Source organism: Chaetura pelagica, unplaced genomic scaffold, assembly GCF_000747805.2.
Source record: "Chaetura pelagica isolate M959 unplaced genomic scaffold, ChaPel_1.0 scaffold11, whole genome shotgun sequence".
Taxonomy (NCBI): domain Eukaryota; kingdom Metazoa; phylum Chordata; class Aves; order Apodiformes; family Apodidae; genus Chaetura; species Chaetura pelagica.
Genome location: NW_009952694.1, coordinates 1213892 through 1232514, shown reverse-complemented (window position 1 = coordinate 1232514; position 18623 = coordinate 1213892). Strand labels below are relative to the sequence as shown.

Here is an 18623-nt window from a genome sequence, read left to right as displayed (position 1 = left end):
AATCCCGTCTGTGCCATTAGAATCTTGGAAGCTTTTTCTTTCCTCTGTCTACTCCTGTTTTCAGTGTTTTGAAGTTATCACCTGCATAGCTAAAAAGGGCTAGCTGAAACTACTTTCACAGCTTGTTAATACCATGCCTTAAATCTTCTGGAAAAGCCCCTGCTGAGTCAAAGGACATCAAACACTCTCTCCAAGCCATGGGCTAATGGCACTATCTATGGGGTTGGAAGTAGCCGTGTTCTAAACAGAAGGTATTCTGCATAGCTGTGTGACTCCTGAGTGAATGGCCTTTGACCACAAACATGTGTGCAGCTTTGGGCCATGCCAGGAAGTGTGGGAGGCATAGAAAGGTGGGAAGTTGAGGAATATTAGAGCCCCTCAAGCCTCAATCTCCCTCCAACCCTCAGCATTCCTGCAGTGCATCTGTGCCTTGGCTGTGCTGCACCACCTGCTCTGCATGATTAAGGACATGGGTGGGAAGTCTGTTGGCTTTCTCACACAATTTGGTACGAGTTGGCCACTCTAGCAATGTTGTATCAAGGCTTTTGAGCAGGTTTTTAATATTAATCCTTGAACTCGGTGGGACTTGTGCTTAAAAATAGGTTAAAAATCAGCTCAAGATTGGTTTAGTTCACTTAAATCCACATAATCCACACATAATCACCACATGAAATACTGAGATATTAATTTTGTATCATAATTTATTACGTATTGTTTGGGGAATTAATTTTTATGTGATCTGAAGTTCTTTCAAGCATTTCCATCTTTCTTGCTTTCATTCTACAATTAGGAATAATAAAGGTCCCTGTACAGGTGCCCAGAGCCTTGAAAACAGTTAGAAGATGACAAATGGTAACTGAGATGGATTTTCTTTGTGCTTTCAGGTTCAGAAGAAATGCCAAACTATACTGAGACAAATGCTATTTCTAGGCTGATGTCAGATTCCTGTGTATGGGCAATATTGGATGTTTTTAGGAAAATGAAAGAAGTTCCACTGTGGATAAATCTGGAATGACCAGATCCATGAGGAAGTTTCTGTCTAACCTTTTTCCGTTAAAGGCTTGTTCTTGCTCCTTGTTATGGGATGTGGGTGTGTGAGGGTTGTTGCTTGATGGAAGACAAAATGAAGATGGAACTGTTCTTTAGTACAATAGTTGAAAGCAGAAGTTAAGGCAAAATCTGAGTACCTTTCTGAGCACAACAATCAAAATGCAACTCTGAGAAACATCTGATTTTTGGCTTGTGCAGCACTTCAGTTTTCAAAAGTACTAATGTAAAACTTCTAAGTATCATGGCTAACAGCACTAATACATCAATAAAGGGAAAGCAGGAAACAATATGCTTGCAAATGTTGGGTAAAATGTAATTTTCAGTGTTCTGTGAAATAGCAATACCAGCTGGAACTTCTCCTGTCAGGGAGACGTAATTCAAGTTCCATTTTCACAGGACATATGGCGAAAGTAAGAATTTCTGTTTCTGAATGAAAAATAAAACCAATACTTTCTCAAAAATTATTAGTAAGCAATGAATTCCTCAAAATAAAAAAGTGAAATGACAAAGACAGGAAATGAGTGATGACTTGGCATCTTTTAGAAAAACATTGTCAAACCTGTGTGCTTTTGCTGATTTCAAGGTTAAAAGAAAATGTCATCTAATGGGGGAACTCTACTCTGTTGCATACTGTGGGACTTAATCTATACTGAAGCTAAATATTCTATAAGTATGCAGTGAAGTGCAAAAAACAGCAATTGAAAAATGACATGATTAAATGGCACAACATGCAATCATTTGCTCTCAATTATATCAATGTATCTTCTTCATTTCAGGGAGTCAGGCAGAAATATTGTTTTTTAAATGCCTCTATTAAATTCGGCACCGATAATAAAATAGATGAGAGTCCTAATAAGCTCATTTACGTAACATACATCACACACCACAAAAGTATTCTCTCCAAACGGGTTTCTTCATAGATTTGTCTCCTGGTTGTCACCAGTCTTGGCTATATTAAAAGATTTTAAAGGCACAGCATTTGCAGACCATTCAGTGGAAAACCTTTGTACTTAACCCTTGAGAGATCCTTAATGCTAATTATGGAAAAAGTATTGATATAATATCTTTGCTGTCACATTTTATTACCATGACGGTCACAACAGAATCTGGGGCTGACATTTTAGAAATATCATCTAATTGCAACTCAGAAATACAGAATGACAGCTTAAAGTAGAATATGACTTCTTTCAAAACAGCAAACTGGTTTCCTCTTTTTGAAACCCCCACTTTTAATAGCATTACAACCACTAAATTGCTACATTGATCATATCTCTCTGTTACTCACTGCTTAACGAAGTGTTACAATATCTCTCCACCAAGACCGAGCACAGTTCACTATATTCCTTGTGAATTGTGCCTGTTTCTACATATATTAAAATGGCAGTGAATTAATAGGAAAAAATGCTTCATTTTTGTAGTGGGTTAAAAAATCAACATAGGAGCTTTTGTTCTACATATAAACAAGAGCTTAACAGAGTTATTTAATTTCACTATTGTGAAAAAAAGTAAATGGGAATTTGTGTTTATTTGCAATCAATAATGCAAATAAATATATTTGATGTAAATGCATCTATTTAAAATAAAATGTTTATCTTTAAATAGCATTCTGAAATTAACTGTATTCCCATTTCCCCCTAGAAATACAATGTATCAATTAAACCCAGCAACAGTCCAGAATAGATGCTTCTGAGGTCACTCCATAAATTTTGCTATTATGTCTGTATGACATTCTTTAATTTCTTTGTTCTATTCCTTATGCTCACTTGTCAACATTCAAGGACCACTTCTTGCAAGCACAGGATCAGAGCGTCCCAATGGTTAGGAAATCTAGTAAGGGTGCTAGGAGACCTGCATGGTTAAAGAAGGAACTACTAGGCAAACTTAAGTGGAAAAGGAAAATCTACAGATCATGGAAGGAGGGGCTGGTCACGTGGGAGGAATATAGGACTGTTGTCAGAGGATGTAGGGAGGCAATTAGGAAAGCTAAGGCCTCCTTGGAACTTAACCTTGCAAGTCAGGTTAAGGATAATAGAAAGGGCTTTTTCAAATACATAGCTAGCAAAACTAGCAGTAGAGGCAATATTGGCCCATTGAGGAATGAGGTGGGAGCCCTGGTGACAGAGGATATAAAGAAGGCAGAGGTGCTGAATGCCTTCTTTGCCTCTGTCTTCACTCCTGCAGGGTCTCCCTATGAGCCCCAGATTCATATAGCCCCAGAAGAAGTCAAGATAGAGGAAGAGTTTGACATTGTAGATGAGGATTGGGTTAGGGATCAGTTGAGTAATCTGGACATCCATAAATCAATGGGTCCAGATGGAATGCACCCAAGGGTGCTGAGGGAGCTGGCGGAGGTCATTGCTAGGCCACTCTCCATCATCTTCAGTAAATCATGGGCAACAGGTGAGGTGCCTGAGGACTGGAGGATAGCAAATGTCACTCCAGTCTACAAGAAGGGCAAGAAGGAGGACCCGGGTAACTATAGACCGGTCAGCCTCACCTCCATCCCTGGAAAGGTGATGGAACAACTTGTTCTTGTGACTATCTCCAGGCACATCAAGGACATGGGGGTCATCAAGAGCAGTCAGCATGGTTTTATCAAGGGTAAATCATGTTTGACTAACCTCATAGCCTTCTATGAGGAAATTACTAGGTGGATAGATGATGGTAGAGCGGTAGATGTGGTTTATCTTGATTTCAGTAAAGCATTTGACACCGTCTCCCACAGCATCCTTGTGGATAAGTTGATCAGGTATGGGTTTGGTGACCAGGAAGTGAGGTGGATTAGGAACTGGTTGAAAGGAAGGAGTCAGAGAGTTGTAGTCAATGGGGTAGAATCTGGTTGGAGGTGTGTTACTAGTGGAGTCCCACAAGGGTCGGTGCTGGGACCGGTGTTGTTCAACATCTTCATCAACGACCTGGATGAGGGTATAGAATGTACCCTCAGCAAGTTTGCTGATGACACTAAGCTGGGAGGAGTGGCTGACACACCAGAAGGCTGTGCTGCCATTCAGAGAGACTTAGATAGGTTGGAGAGTTGGGCGGGGAGAAACATGATGAAATTCAACAAGGGGAAGTGCAGAGTTTTACATTTGGGGAAGAACAACACCATGTCCCAGTACAGGTTGGGGGCTGAACTGCTGGAGAGTAGTGTAGGTGAAAGAGACCTGGGGGTCCTGGTAGACAGGAGGATGACCATGAGCCAGCAATGTGCCCTTGTGGCCAAGAAGGCCAATGGCATCCTGGGGTGCATTAGAAAGGGTGTGGTTAGTAGGTCAAGAGAGGTTCTCCTCCCCCTCTATTCTGCATTGGTGAGGCCACATCTGGAGTATTGTGTCCAGTTCTGGGCCCCTCAGTTCAAAAAGGACAGGGAACTGCTCGAAAGAGTCCAGCGCAGAGCTACGAAGATGATTAGGGGAGTGGAACATCTCCCTTATGAGGAAAGGCTGAGGGAGCTGGGTCTCTTTAGCTTGGAGAAAAGGAGACTGAGGGGTGACCTCATCAATGTTTACAAATATGTAAGGGGTGAGTGTCAGGGGGACGGAGTTAGGCTTTTCTCGGTGATGACCAGTGATAGGACAAGGGGTAATGGGTGTAAATTGGAGCATAGGAGGTTCAAGGTGAATATCCGAAAAAATTTTTTTACTGTGAGAGTGACAGAGCACTGGAACAGACTGCCCAGGGAGGTTGTGGAGTCTCCCTCACTGGAGACATTCAAAACCCACCTGGATGAGTTCCTGTGTGATGTACTCTAGGTGACCCTGCTCTGGCAGGGGGGTTGGACTAGATGATCTCTCGAGGTCCCTTCCAGCCCCTAAGATTCTATGATTCTATGATTCTAGGATTCTATGATTAAATACTTCAAAATATTTGCTTGTAAGAATATAGTTTGATGGTCTGATATTGAGCTCATATTCCTGTGTAACTAGTAATATGTAATATATTTTCCTACATAAATTAAAAACACTATTAAAATTCCAGACATATAAAACAATATAAAGATAAAGTTACTATAAAAGAAACTATAATAGCTTACAGATTGCTTATATCATTACTAAAGCACTGGTATCTATTACAGTGTCTCCCTGGAATAAAGAATGCAGTTTTGGCAATAATCTGTTTAAAAAGTGCCCATTATTGTTAAGATGCTCCTATCTTAGCTCTAAACTATTGTGCAATTACAGTAGGTAACTTCTAAAAATAAAAGAAAAAGTGTTGGATGTAAATGCATCTTCCCTACTGAAATACAACATAGTTTTTCCAACTCTTGTTTTTCTTGTGCTTCATACGGGGGACTAATTAGACTAATTTTCACACTGAAATATTTTAGAGACATTTACTACACACTGCAAAGTTGGGGCTAACTTGGTTCCAGGGGATAAGCCAAATATTTCAGACAGAGGAGCCAGATGTGACGGCAGGACATTCCATTTTTCTCATCTGGCACAGTGTGTGTTTATAAATGCCTTTGGTTGGTGCCCCCTTTTCATTCAATTCCAGAAGTTCTCTTTCCATAGAAACAGATCCAGTAGAGAAATATTGGAAGACTTAGCACAGTTTTCTAGCGTTTCTTTTTTTGTCTCCCTGCCCCAAAATAAAAATAGGGAAAGCATCAGATAGGTATGATAAATATCAGTGCTATGTTTTGCTTTTGTAATTAATCCTGAACCATACTACCCAAAAATTATTTTGCCTGTAGCAGACATTACAAAATTGGATTTTTTCCTAGATCACCACACTGTGCAGAGTTTCCAATAAATATGTGGAAATTCAAGAGATCAAATGACTTAAGGTACAGGTGTAAACTTCACAAATTCAAGTTGGGCAGAAGTTAGGCTCAACTTCACTTCCATTTGTTTGAATTCACTTAAAATTACATCTTAAAATAAATCAAGAAACTCCCTCCAGTTGTCTAAAAACTGTTAGGTATCAGGATTTCAGCCACCTTTAATGAACATTTAAAACTTAAAACTTTGTATCCTGCCTCAGAGTTATAGAAGAGGCTTTAAATGAGCAACTTCCTTGCATGGATGTACATCAATACCTGTAAACCTCAGGCTGAGGTTCAGTTGTTAATATTGTACTTACTCCCTTTCTTAACCTAGTTCCCGCAGAGATAGTAGACACATGTTTTGCTGCTTGTGTGCAATGGGCCTAGTATATCCTAAAATGTAGTGAGAATTTACCCCATTCTGAATTACAGGAAAAAAAAACATCCTGCAGTGCATTGGCATTACCTTTTTATGGAAAAGCAGAGAACATAAAATAAATTAGACTAATCTTTTAGAGACTTCAGGACACGTAGGGTGATATGAAGGGGAAAATAAACATGTGTAATGAGTAAGGAAAAAAATTATTTTATTTGGCTTTTTTCTTGCATCAGTGAAGAAAGTTTAGCCTGGATTCAGAAATGTACAGCTTGAGCTGCTCTGGGGTAAGCAGAGGAAAATATATTATGATGCTTTCATGTGTATCTATATATGCACAAGGACAACAGCAGGCTTTTCTAGAAATGGTGTTCCACATCTTATTTCAAAAAAGCAACACATCCTCAGAATGGATGTATCACTAAAACATAACAACATTCTTTTCATTCTTTTGCCACATCTTAATCATAAATACACACACTGACAGACTTCTTTTTTTTTTCTTTTTTCTTTTTTTCTTTTTTTTTTTTTTTTAGCTCAAGACAAAACTCAAAGTCCCCAACAACAGAAGTTACTTGCAGCAGCATCAACCAGAGCCAGGCAGCACTGTGAGGAGGTAGGTTCATTCAAATCTAAGTGGGCTAGCCTGCCTCAGTATGTTACTTGAATAAATCAGTTTTAGGCAAGTGTTAAGCACACATGACTTTGATATACACAGTTTAGCCCCAGGGCTATGAGAAGGCTAGAATTAGAGGTGAGGACAGAAGCAGGTGGACAGCAATCAAAAAGCTTGGTGTTGTCAAAAGCCAAGTGCCTGGAAGGAGTTACTATTTGTGTATGATGGTCTTGAGGTTCAGAGTCACTCATATTATTGCACCTTCGGCTGCCATTCTTTAATTGCCTTGACAACAAGTTTGGGGTAAGAAGACTAGATAGGATGAAAGCAGAGGGCACAAAACAGGCTTTCTTTCCTTCACTAGAGAACATAACAAGATTCCTCTTACTGTGTCCAAAATATGATATTGCATCATCAGCTGTTGTAGAAATGCACAGAAAATCCACCAGGTTAGAGGTCAGGTCTTGAGTTTTATCCTGGGGTGATGAAATGCAGCACTTTCCTAACAAGCCAGTAAGCAAATCATCCTGCAAAGGACAGGGATCCAAATGCATTTCTTATTTTTTTATGTTGTTTTTTTTTCCCACTGACTTTCTGCAGGAAGCATAATCTAAGCCACTCTACTGTCTCTGGTAGTATGTTGCCAGTCTGCAAATCCCATTCCTGACTGACATCTCATACTTGTGCTACATAATATACCTGATAAGGATTGCAGTAACACTTGAGAATGTATACTGAAGGCCCATTATTTTAATACTCATATTCTTACTCATACTGTAAATAATTCTACTAAAATAAATGGGTTTCCTGGCAGTCTGAAATTGGTTTTAGTGTGAGTAAAAGTACTAATGCAGTCTATAATACTATTCCATTTCAGGACTACGATCTATTAACTTACATGCAAAGATGAAACTTGGGAAGCCTGTCCAGTACTTAAACCAAAATTAGGCAATGTTCTACTAGGTCAATGATCCACCAATTAAAGAAAAATATCCTTAGTAGGATTTAATGGCTCCAGAGAACACTATTCAATCAATAATCCACTAATATTGGAGAGATCTGCACGTGAAAATGCAATGCATTTTTTTCAAGAGGGCTGCTGCAGACAATCAAATAAATCGTATTGTCACATGGAGTAGAACAAAGTGGACATTAATGGAGACAGTAGAGTGATTTTTTGTAATCTATATTTCCGGTACACACTGTCCTTGTTTTTCTAAATGTTGCTACTAACAAAGGAAACAAAGCTTAGAGTCCAACCAAGTACCAACCCTCCTTGTAGATTAGTGCAAGTCAGTTAGGGCTTATTTTTAGGGGAAAGAATTTTTTCTATTTTTCTTTTGTTATCTTTTGCATTCTTCTCATTTTCATTTTCCTGGATGATAGCAAGAGTACAGATTCTGTTTTTGCAGGAGTTAGATCTTGAAGGCAATAAGCAGTCACATATTCAAGGAATCATCTGGGTGGGTCAAAAGAAGAAAATCAATTATATATCTTCAATGATAATGACAATAATAACTGGTGGAACTGAGAATGTTCTCTCAAAAGAATCCAAGTCAGCTACTTTCATGTTTATATAGCTGACTCTTCAAAAGGCCATAACTGAGAGAGGAAATACAGCCCAAAGTCTGCAGATGTCATTGATGGGAAAGGTTTGGGAAAAGAATTGTAAGCCATTTGTCATTATGAAATCACAAGTTTTGCTTTGTAATGGCCAGTTTGGGACACCTTTCTCTGTAAGCCAGGGTGTCTTCTGCATTAGTCAGCCTGAGTCAGACCTCAGGTCTTAAAAACATACTTATGACATAAGAATTAAATTCAGACCATCTGAGTACAGTAAGAAAGAAAGGGACAAGAGCCCCATTGTTGCTTTCTCACCAGCATCAGTTAGCAAGAAGGCATTGGTTCAAATAAGTGCTCTATTGCACATTCAGGAGTGCTGAAAGAGAAATTCAGGCTCAACGTTTTTGGAAAATAAATAAGCCAGTAGTAAGTGTGGGAGAAACAGATATTAGCAGTAAATCTTTCTGAGATGGGACTGCAGTTGGCTCTACATCTTGAAGTCCCTCAAGTCTTAAAGACATTCTTGATGGTATTCATCTGACTGGTATTCATCTGGGCTAATGGAAAACCTGATGCCTGAGCTTCACCTACAAGCAGGTATTCTGAGGTACGATACAACTTCTCCATAGCCAGATGCTTAAAACAGGACAGATTAATTGCATCCCAAAAGTGCCTTTTTCTCCCCAATTACTGTAAAAGAAGCTCAGACAAGATCTCAGCATTGTAGCTATCTAAAGCTAGCCTGTTTTAACATACCTCTACCCTCTAGCTAGCTGGCTGCAGGGTATACCATAAATAAGGGGAAAGTACAGCAACAACAACAACAACAACAACAATAACAACAACAACAACAACAACAACAACAACAACAACAACAATAATAATAATAATAATAATAATAATAATAATAATAATAATGATGATGTGCTGAAAATGAAGTAAAAGATGAATTAGTAGCCTAAAAATAACCACTAGGCTATCCTTTTCTCTGCCAAATGATTCTGTGTATTGCTGTATCTGAATTCTGCTGAGCTGAGGGTTCTTCCTGTTACTACAGTAACCTATATCTCACACCCCAACTGCAGTCTGCAAGCCCAAGGCCACTGGTGAATTAGAACTGCAGGCAGGCATTTTATGATATCTCTGTGGGACCCTGCAGCATGTCAATTCTAATCATCCCTGGTGGGTCAATTTTCAGTGCCCCTTTCTTTCCCCCAGCAAAGGAGCACTTGTGTGGCAAAACAGTTTTAGAAAAGCAGATAGCATTTACAATTAATTTTGAAATTTTGATTAATTAAGAAATGAATAACAATAAAAAAAACCTCAAAGAATTCACAGTTCAAGCTTCACAGTCCAAATCGGATGATGCTACCTCAGATGGGACATTTAGTCCTAAATGGGAGCTGTAAATTGTATTAGTTGCCTTAGAGGGACACCTTACTGAAACATGAACTGGACTTTCAGTAAGCAATAATGTATATGAGTTAAAATTTGAGTATATTATTTGAGTATTGTGTGTGTGTGTATATATATGTATGTATATATATACACAGTACTGAGTATAATATTTGAGTATATTAAAATAGAGCTATAAAACATTGTATTGTATTGTATTAGGGCCCAAATACCACATTTTTGGCAAAAACAATGCGTAGAGCTGCTTTACTAGAAAGAGGCAGCTTCTCATTTAAGGGGTCTGCAGAAGTGCTACTTGGGATGGAGGTTTATGCATATTCAGTCTGAGTTTGCTTCAAACCATTGTAAGTGGCATCAGTTTACATTTGTCTTTGAAATTCTACCTGTTTTTCATATGATTTAATAGTGTATGCCTTCCTGTTTGTTAACAGTTATTCCAAACAAAATTTGAGTAAACATTTCTTCATCTGTGAAAAGATTTATGGCTCTAAAGTCACAGTCTTTCTGATAAATTTATTAAAATTATTACTTTTTCTTAAATCACCTTAGAGGTATAAAAAGGATTAATCTCTGCTTGATTTCTTATGGACTTTCAATTGGAAACTGTTTTGCATACTTTTGTTACATTGCACATTGAATTTCTGTAATTCTTTGATTGCAGCTCTGCCAGGAACATCATTCAAAAAATTGTAAAGGATCCAAAATGCAGCAGCGAAAGCAGTTCCTGGCACCTGTAGGAACAGCCAGCACTTTTCTCCAATCTCTGAGTCTCCAAACCTTTACTCAAAGTTAGTACTTTTCTTGTATTTCACTTTAGTCATCATCCTTTATGCTCCCAGACTCTGTTGCATTTTATTTGCTGGAGGAGTATTTAGCTGAATTGTTCGTAAGAAGTGCAGTGCTGACACACAAAATTTTCAGTTAAAATGAAAAGCATCATAAGGAATATCGATTAACTGATGTGTTATTAATTACCTATGGAACATATATTGTTTAATCAGAAAGTATGGTTGCTTGAGGTATTGGAGGAATAAGAAATGGTGCAGAGAAAGACTTTTTCCTTTTTTTTTTTTTTTAAATGACTGCATCATCTGGTATGCTCAGTCACAAAAATTTAGTGGAAGATGAAAACAAAGGTTTCTGAGTGCTTCTGGTCACTAGAAATAGTTGCAAGCATCAGATAATTTACACTGTTTACAAGGCAAACAGAAACGGCTGCAAATATTACTAGCAGCGGCATTCAATAGACCATTGACTTTTAGAAACATTACATGAGAAAACATTTCCAACATTTTTTTGTGCAAATAAGCAGCCTGATTTCTTTAATAAATACATTGACTAAGGTAAATGAGAACCACAAGCTTTCAGTACTACTGAAAGTGAAGTATCTCTTTTTTAGAGGCTCAAATATAGATTTAGGACACATGTATGACAGTATATATAGCAAGTTGCTTATCACTTCAAATAAAACCAGAACAGAAAACAACCAGAAAAAAAATACTATTGTTGACAAAGAACGTAATTTAGCAGAAACCCTCTACTAAAATCCTCTTCTGAACAGGAAAATCCTATTGTCCCTCCAAACCAAGTTCGGATGGGAAGAACAGGATCCTCTATAAATCTTGGTATTGAAAGCAAGAGAAGCTTTCTTAGTTCTAAGTGATTAAGAAGGGGTTCTGACATGGACAGATACTCACAAACCTAAGCTTGTTCTTGAGTAGCTGGTCTGTGAGCCAAAGCTATAACAATTATCTTTTTGATGTTGATGGGTCACTTCTCTATATTGAGCACTTAAAGTAATGAGTTTTATTGCAAGTGGCATAAATATATAACTAATTACTTAGGCTTCCTTGCTGTCTTTTTGTGAGCATTTTGCAGAGAAAACAGCTTTTTTAAGTCCCAGACACAATGCAAATGTGGCAGAACACTTCTACTTACAAGCCAACAAGCACACAAATTTCTGCCTAAAACTTATTCAAATGAAATCTGCTAAAACTTTCATGAAAGAATGTGAGTTATTTTTATTATTGTCCCTCTTTCTTTCCTTTTCCAGATTTCTCCTGACCCACAAAATTGTCATGCATCACTAGGTTAGGAAATCGTTTGTGCCGATTATTAGTCTCATGACATTAGGTCTTTCAGCTGCAAGAATTATGTGTTTACATGGGCATCTTATATTTCGCTTAAAATGTATGTTCCTGGTTCTAATCTTCATCATTTTGATGAAAAATTAGAAAACATGAACTCAAGGAACTCAAAAGGCAGAAGAGAAATACAAAGGATGAAAAAAATAAAATTAGTGTAATTTGATAATTATGAAGAGCTCATGAATTTTAAGTCAATCTCTTGATTTTCTTGTTCCAGATTACTGTGGGTTTTTTTTCATATTGCAAAAGAAGACAAGAAATCAAGAGTAAGACACCCATGCTCTCTCCTTTACAGCTGGGCAATTTGTGTTCAGTCTTCCTACCTTCTTGACAGAAGTCAAGTCTGGGTTAGGCTGCACTTGGAAGCCTCCTTAATGCTGCTGTGCAATAGCCAGCAAGTGTCAGCTCAGGCAGAAGCAAAGTTCATGCCTCTCCTTTGTAACTAAATACAAAATGTTTTGAGGCAGCCAGGAGCTCTAAAGCTGGTGGAATGAGTAACAAAATGGGTCTACAGACTGGTCACATGTTAAGTTGCACAGAAATCACTGGGCAGACCAAGGTATACCACATAGTTTTCACAAAACCAATACAGAACATTACATAAACTGGTTAATGACCTTACTTAACAATATTCTAACTTTACTATTGAAATATGTTAATAGAAATAGACAAAAATCAGCCAAACATATTCAGCAAGATCTGAACTTTGAATATAAACAAAAAACAGCAGTAAACATAAGGAAGCAGTCTCTTTTAATCAAATATGAAAATGAAATATACTGAGAAGTAACCTAGAGTGAGGGAGTAAAGGAGGGAGGGAGGAAGGCAGGCAGGCAGGAAGGCAGGCAGGAAGGCAGGAAGGTAGGAGGGCAGAAAGGCAGGCAGGAAGGCAGGCAGGAAGGCAGAAGGGCAGGAAGGAAGGGAGGGAGGGAGGGAGGAAAAGGCTGCCTTGTGGCTAGTCCCAAAGCTTAGGGTCACCATAGCAGGGTTCTACCCTAACACAGCCATTGACTTTCTGTGAAAACCAGAAAAAGTCACTTAATGTCCATGCATTTTATTTCTTTCATTTCTAAAAAGGGGATAATAATACCTACCTTATTGTTGACTGGATTGTATTACAGAAATTCTAAGTCTTATTATTATTCCTACACAATATCATTCCAAAAGAAAAGTAATGAAATAGCACATTCTTTAATAAAAAGAATGTTCATATTAATATGGCATGATATTTTATAAAAGAAAATAAAGACATTTAAATAATTTCCTTCTAGTGAATTTAACAATCCCTGCTCCCACCACGTTGTTCTTATCTTGGGTCCCAACTGCATGTGAACTACACATTTAATTCATCTTCCAAGTGTAAAATGGAAGGAAAACACTTGTAAAATGAAATAACTGTTTCTCCTAAGGCATAAGTGTAATTTAAAATAGAACACTATGGAATGAAAAGCAACAGCATTGTTAAGTTTGTTTTATTAAAAATGTCTCTCTGCATACAGTGCCTATATGTATAATTGGGGTGGGGCAACACACTACATTTCCATCAAGAAACAGTGATTCACTTATCACAGTGAAAGCAATAATACGGTTAAACTATTAAGTTAAGTGGAAAGTGAGTCAAACTAAACCCCAGCAGGTTTCCTACTAGTGGCACAGTTAATGTTTTTTAAAATGTTCTAAATGTTCTTTGCCAAATATATGTATTATACATTGCAGTATTGTTAATTATATCTATTTTCTCTTTGAAACACTTCCCCAGGAGATGGGTGAAGAATGGAAAACTTCCTTCTAGTGGATTTCAGATGTAATGAGACAAAGATGGTTCAGCATATATGACAAAGTTATGTGTTCTCACCATATTTGATAGGTAATTATTTTTTATACTCAGATGGCTACCATTTTGGAAATAATTAATGTATTATTTATGTAATTAATAGATAATCAAGCAAGTAATGAAATACTCTGGTTACATCAGGGTGGGTGGTACTATCCTGTTTAACACCTCTCAAACTCTTTTAATGACATCATGTCATATATATAAAAAAATATTTTACCTGAGAGACTTGTGCACATTCCAAATTAATAAGTAGCACATAAGTAACATTACAGTGGTATTTCTGTCCATATATATATATATATATATATATGTGACATATATATGTCTTAGCCACATATTATAAGCTTTCAGAAATTAGATTTTTAAAACCATAATTATGCACTTAAATAAATGTCATTGTTTTCTACAGAAATAAAAAGGATCCAGTATTTTCTAGGGAAAACATGGATCTATTGCTGTGAAGTTCTGCAGGTCTCTCAGCAGTCCTTCGTAATCAGTAGCTTTGAAGCTTGCTGATAGAACAAACAAAACCAGCAACATTTTTTTCTCCAGTAGCAGAAGACCAGATATCATAAAAAAAAAATTAAAAAAAATAGGTGTCATAAAAAAGCTTAAAATTGCATTCAAATGGACATGCTCAGGAACCTGTAAAAACCCCCCTACCAGCTTTATCTACATTGACACAACTTTCTAACTAATCCTAGTAATTGGAAAAGAAAGAGTTAAGGAATGACTAAATGGGAAGACATTAATTTTTGTGCTGTTGTTTTTCTTGAATTCTTATATAAAAAAAATCGGTTTAGTAGTGTTTGCAACATACTCTCTGAGGTTTTTAATAAATTGTCCATCACTTTTTAAGAGTGGTGTTGCCCCAGGCACTGTAATGTACTAGTTGAAGAGAAAAACCTCTTTACCTCTAAAGCTCAACAATTACTTGTGATTCCTTTCTGATTCTTTGGTCAAAGATCACTTACAGAGTAAAGTGACCTGTAATGATGACTAAGGTGAGGTTTTATTTAGAAGTGATAGCTATGAAGAGAAGAAAATTGCATGGTTCTACCAGGTTTGTTTGCTAACTTCATAGCCCACTTTTTTAAACAGTCCCACTTATTTTGGGGAATGGGAAAACCCATACAACCTCCTTTAAGTCAGTTGCAAAGCTGAATGCTGGCCTTCAGTTGAAGGAGCTTATCCATCCAAATACAGCTTTGTGACTGCAATTCTTTTTCCTCCTGCCCATCAGTTGTCAGGTTTAGGCTTAAGATGTGGCCTAGATGAATGCAAATCTCAGAGTGTATATGTCTTCTTCCACATACCTATTCATCACAAACTTGAATGCTTTTTCATATATGCTAAATTCATATATGTAAATGTGATCTCGAAGAGGCTATTTTTTACTCATATGTGGAGAGAAACAGGCTATTAAACTCACAATCACACGACACATGAACAAATTTAACTGATATGGGGAGTGAAATTCAGAGTGGATTTTTTTTGTGGCAAAACTCAGTTTTATCGTGAAGTAGAATCAAAGAATTCTGCTGCTTTTCCAATTGCAGTGTGATTAGCCCTCTACAGCTCTCTTTTACAAAAACGCTAAAAAATAATTATTATTGTAAAAATTCAATAAAATCAACATGAATGAATGCATAGTACATAAATGAAGGTGAAAAATATGAATATATGATTACACAGTACATGCATTGCTTTTCGTTATGTATAAGATAAATATTTTATCCTACCATAAAGGAGCCTCTCTCTATGAAGACTATGATTGTTTTTTTATTACCTTAAAATATTGCAGTTGTTTCTCAGCATTCATTGTTCCTTCATTTTCTTGTCTCAGGCAGGAATTGAAGATGAAAAGCTCTGTATCTCTCAGCCACCCTTTCAGCTCTTTGATCCTGACCTCCAGCTGCCTTACCAGGCTGCTGCTTTCAGGCGAGAGCAGGTCACGTGGACCTAACCCACTGTGCCCTACCATTGTGTCTTGGATCTTCTCTCCTAGGGTTTTCTAATGCAACAGATAAAGAAAACATATATTAGTTTTGTGTACCAAAACATATACAGGTTAATGTACAACAAGAATAATCTGTTAGATGAATAGAGATGTAGGATTTTTAATAAATACTACTGATATAAATCAATTTCATTCTTTGTTTCCTTGTTTCAATCAATTTCATTTTTTGTATCCTTGTTTCTCACTTATGCTGTTCTCTCTGGGTCACTGACTGCTGGAAGCATGATAAATCAATGTTTATTAAGACCAGCTATGGACAGAGGAGATAAACTTGTACATAAGTTTTTTAAGTAGTTGCTCTACAGAATTTGTCCATGGCTTTAGACATGACCATGACAGCTACTGTTTTCTAGATCAGAAGAGAAATATGACAAGCACTGAGTTCTCCAAACTTGTACCCAAGGTACTAAGTTTTTTGGGAAACACTGAAATATTTTTGAGGTATGAACTGCCAGGTTGTAGTTTCCAATCTGGTAGCCCTGAGGTTGTATTCAGGAGCAGTTACGTCACAAACCAGCTGGTTTGCTTTTAAAAGTCAGTGAGCTCATGTAGACGCCAATAAACTAGAAATTGTGAAGCCTCAATGATCCTGAACATCAGGCCAAATATTTAGGCAACTAAATTTGGATTTAAGTTCTCTATGTTAAGCATCCACTTTAAAAAGAATGGACCAGAATAAACATTCACCTCTGATAGCTAAAGAAACTAATTCACTATAGCTTTTCAAAGTAGTATTTCTAATAAAAGAACCACTGAATAATGTTTTGATAGTGGATGCAGGGAGCATAATGAATATTGTGAAGAAGCCAGGGATAGAAAGTTACCTTACTTTTCAGTATTTTGAAATACAATCCTTTAACATCACAAGGGAGATTTGCTGTTGCCTGCTTCTTCTATGCCATGCAGTATTTTATCTGACCTATAAGAGGCTGTCAGGCTGACACTTATTATAAGCACTAGATCTGTGTTACTGATTGTGTAATATTGAATATACACTGACAATCACATCCAATAACCCTTAAAACTGATAATTAGCAGTGGTTAATTGTTGTAACATGAAGATACAGTTTTAGGTCACCCAGTATGGCTGTCTGTGGAAAACACATGCTTTAGGAAGTTACTGGAAAATAATTTATAACACTGTTGTTAGCTTCCAAAAATAAGCTTTAAACCACAAATAAAATTAAACCAACAGACATTTATCTACTCTGTGGCATTCTGTAAACAATGTCTTTAGGAGATCATAACCGAAAAACATGCCTTCTTGGCAACACCCTGCTATTTTCATGGTGGAAATATTGATAATTTGAAGACCCTCAGTGGAATCCAGCACTAGCTATTGTTTTTATGCTGTAACAAAAGTAGCAGCAGGAGGTGAAATCAATGCCCTTGGAGGGTAGGGTCACAAAAAAGAATTTATTGCCACTTTTTTGTTCTGGAACAGTTTGCAATCATAAATTCTTCATAAACAGAATACTTCAGAGAATGGTCCGTCTTCATAAATATACGACAGAGGACATCAATTTCATTTAATTCACAATTTGTGTCAGCACAGCAGATGCCAATGCCTGCCTTGATAGGGTTGTTTAATATGCAATTGAGACAGAGTAATATTCAGCACAGGGGACAAAATTTCACAGATTAAACTGTACGCACCACTGACATTTCATTCTAATGTATTTCCATTCCACTCTGTTCACCTTAGATGAAAGTAATATTAAAAACCATATCCCTCTATTTTACCATTGTTAGAAGTTAAAATCCTTGTCTTTAATTTTTTTCATGCCAATTAAAACGTAATCATGCCAATTAAAACAGTATGCCTAGTGCCGTTAGTTTCTGCAGAGGTTTTTATTGAATTAAACAAAACTCTATCAAACTCTGCTTATTATTCATGAAATTGCATTTAGCAGGAAAACTATAATAGATATATTTTATTTTTCTGTAAATCCTGAAATTAATGGCAAAACTTAATCCAGAGGCATATTTTTATTTTAACATACTGAGAAGAAGAGGGCTTCACATTTTTAAGACAGGATCATTCCAAATTTTTAAAATTATGGTCAGTAACTTATCTCATAGTTTTATATCCTACCAGCTTTAATCAGTGACACTGAATTAACCTAATTAAACACATTGAAAGTCAGAAATATAAGGCTTACAACTGAAATTATTTTGAAAGTACAAGTTGTCATGATTAGATGTAAAAGAATAGGTTAATAAGTCCCATTTTTATCAGTAAATTAAAAAAAAAAATTGTTAATGTATGTTCAAATAGTTTTAAAATGCTTATGTTGATGATGCAGATTAAAATTCAAAAGTAAAAACCTCACTATTTTAATTAACTTTAACATTTTCTGACAGTTTGCACATTTAGAGAATCAAATGATTAGCAAAAACTGTGCAGAACTAAAAAAAACCCCACTCTCTGTAAAATAGCTATTGCAGTACCAAATAAGCTAAACTGACACAAGTTAGTATCTAAAATGCTGTTGGCATGTTGCATGTATAGCTTAGTCATAATATGTTAGAAATGTTTTTTAAGATTATAGCATGCAAAGCTATACAATGTAACTGTATTGCTAATATCACACATCTATAATTAATAATTTAAAGTAATTTATAAATTTATCTTACCCTTGATTTGAAGTGAAGGCAATTAAGGAGAGAAGTGGATGGAAAAATATAGTTTGACCTCTCTGTCTCTCAGCTGTTTTACAACAATAGGACAATAGTGTCTCCTGCACAGTGCCATCACCAGTCTCTGGGTAACAGAATCACTATATTGCCTTTTTTGCCAGATTCTTGTATCTCACTCTTTGGCTGAGAC

General features: G+C 36.7%; 1 protein-coding gene across 1 annotated transcript in view; it reads right to left on the bottom strand.

Annotated features, from left to right (window-relative positions):
• The window catches only part of AKAP6 (A kinase (PRKA) anchor protein 6), a 239156-nt gene that overhangs the window by 29683 nt on the left and 190850 nt on the right, over positions 1-18623 (bottom strand). Inside the window, exon 11 of the mRNA XM_009993930.1 lies at positions 15563-15787. Coding sequence (XP_009992232.1) covers positions 15563-15787 — 225 coding nt within the window. The remainder of the gene's footprint in view (positions 1-15562; positions 15788-18623) is intronic.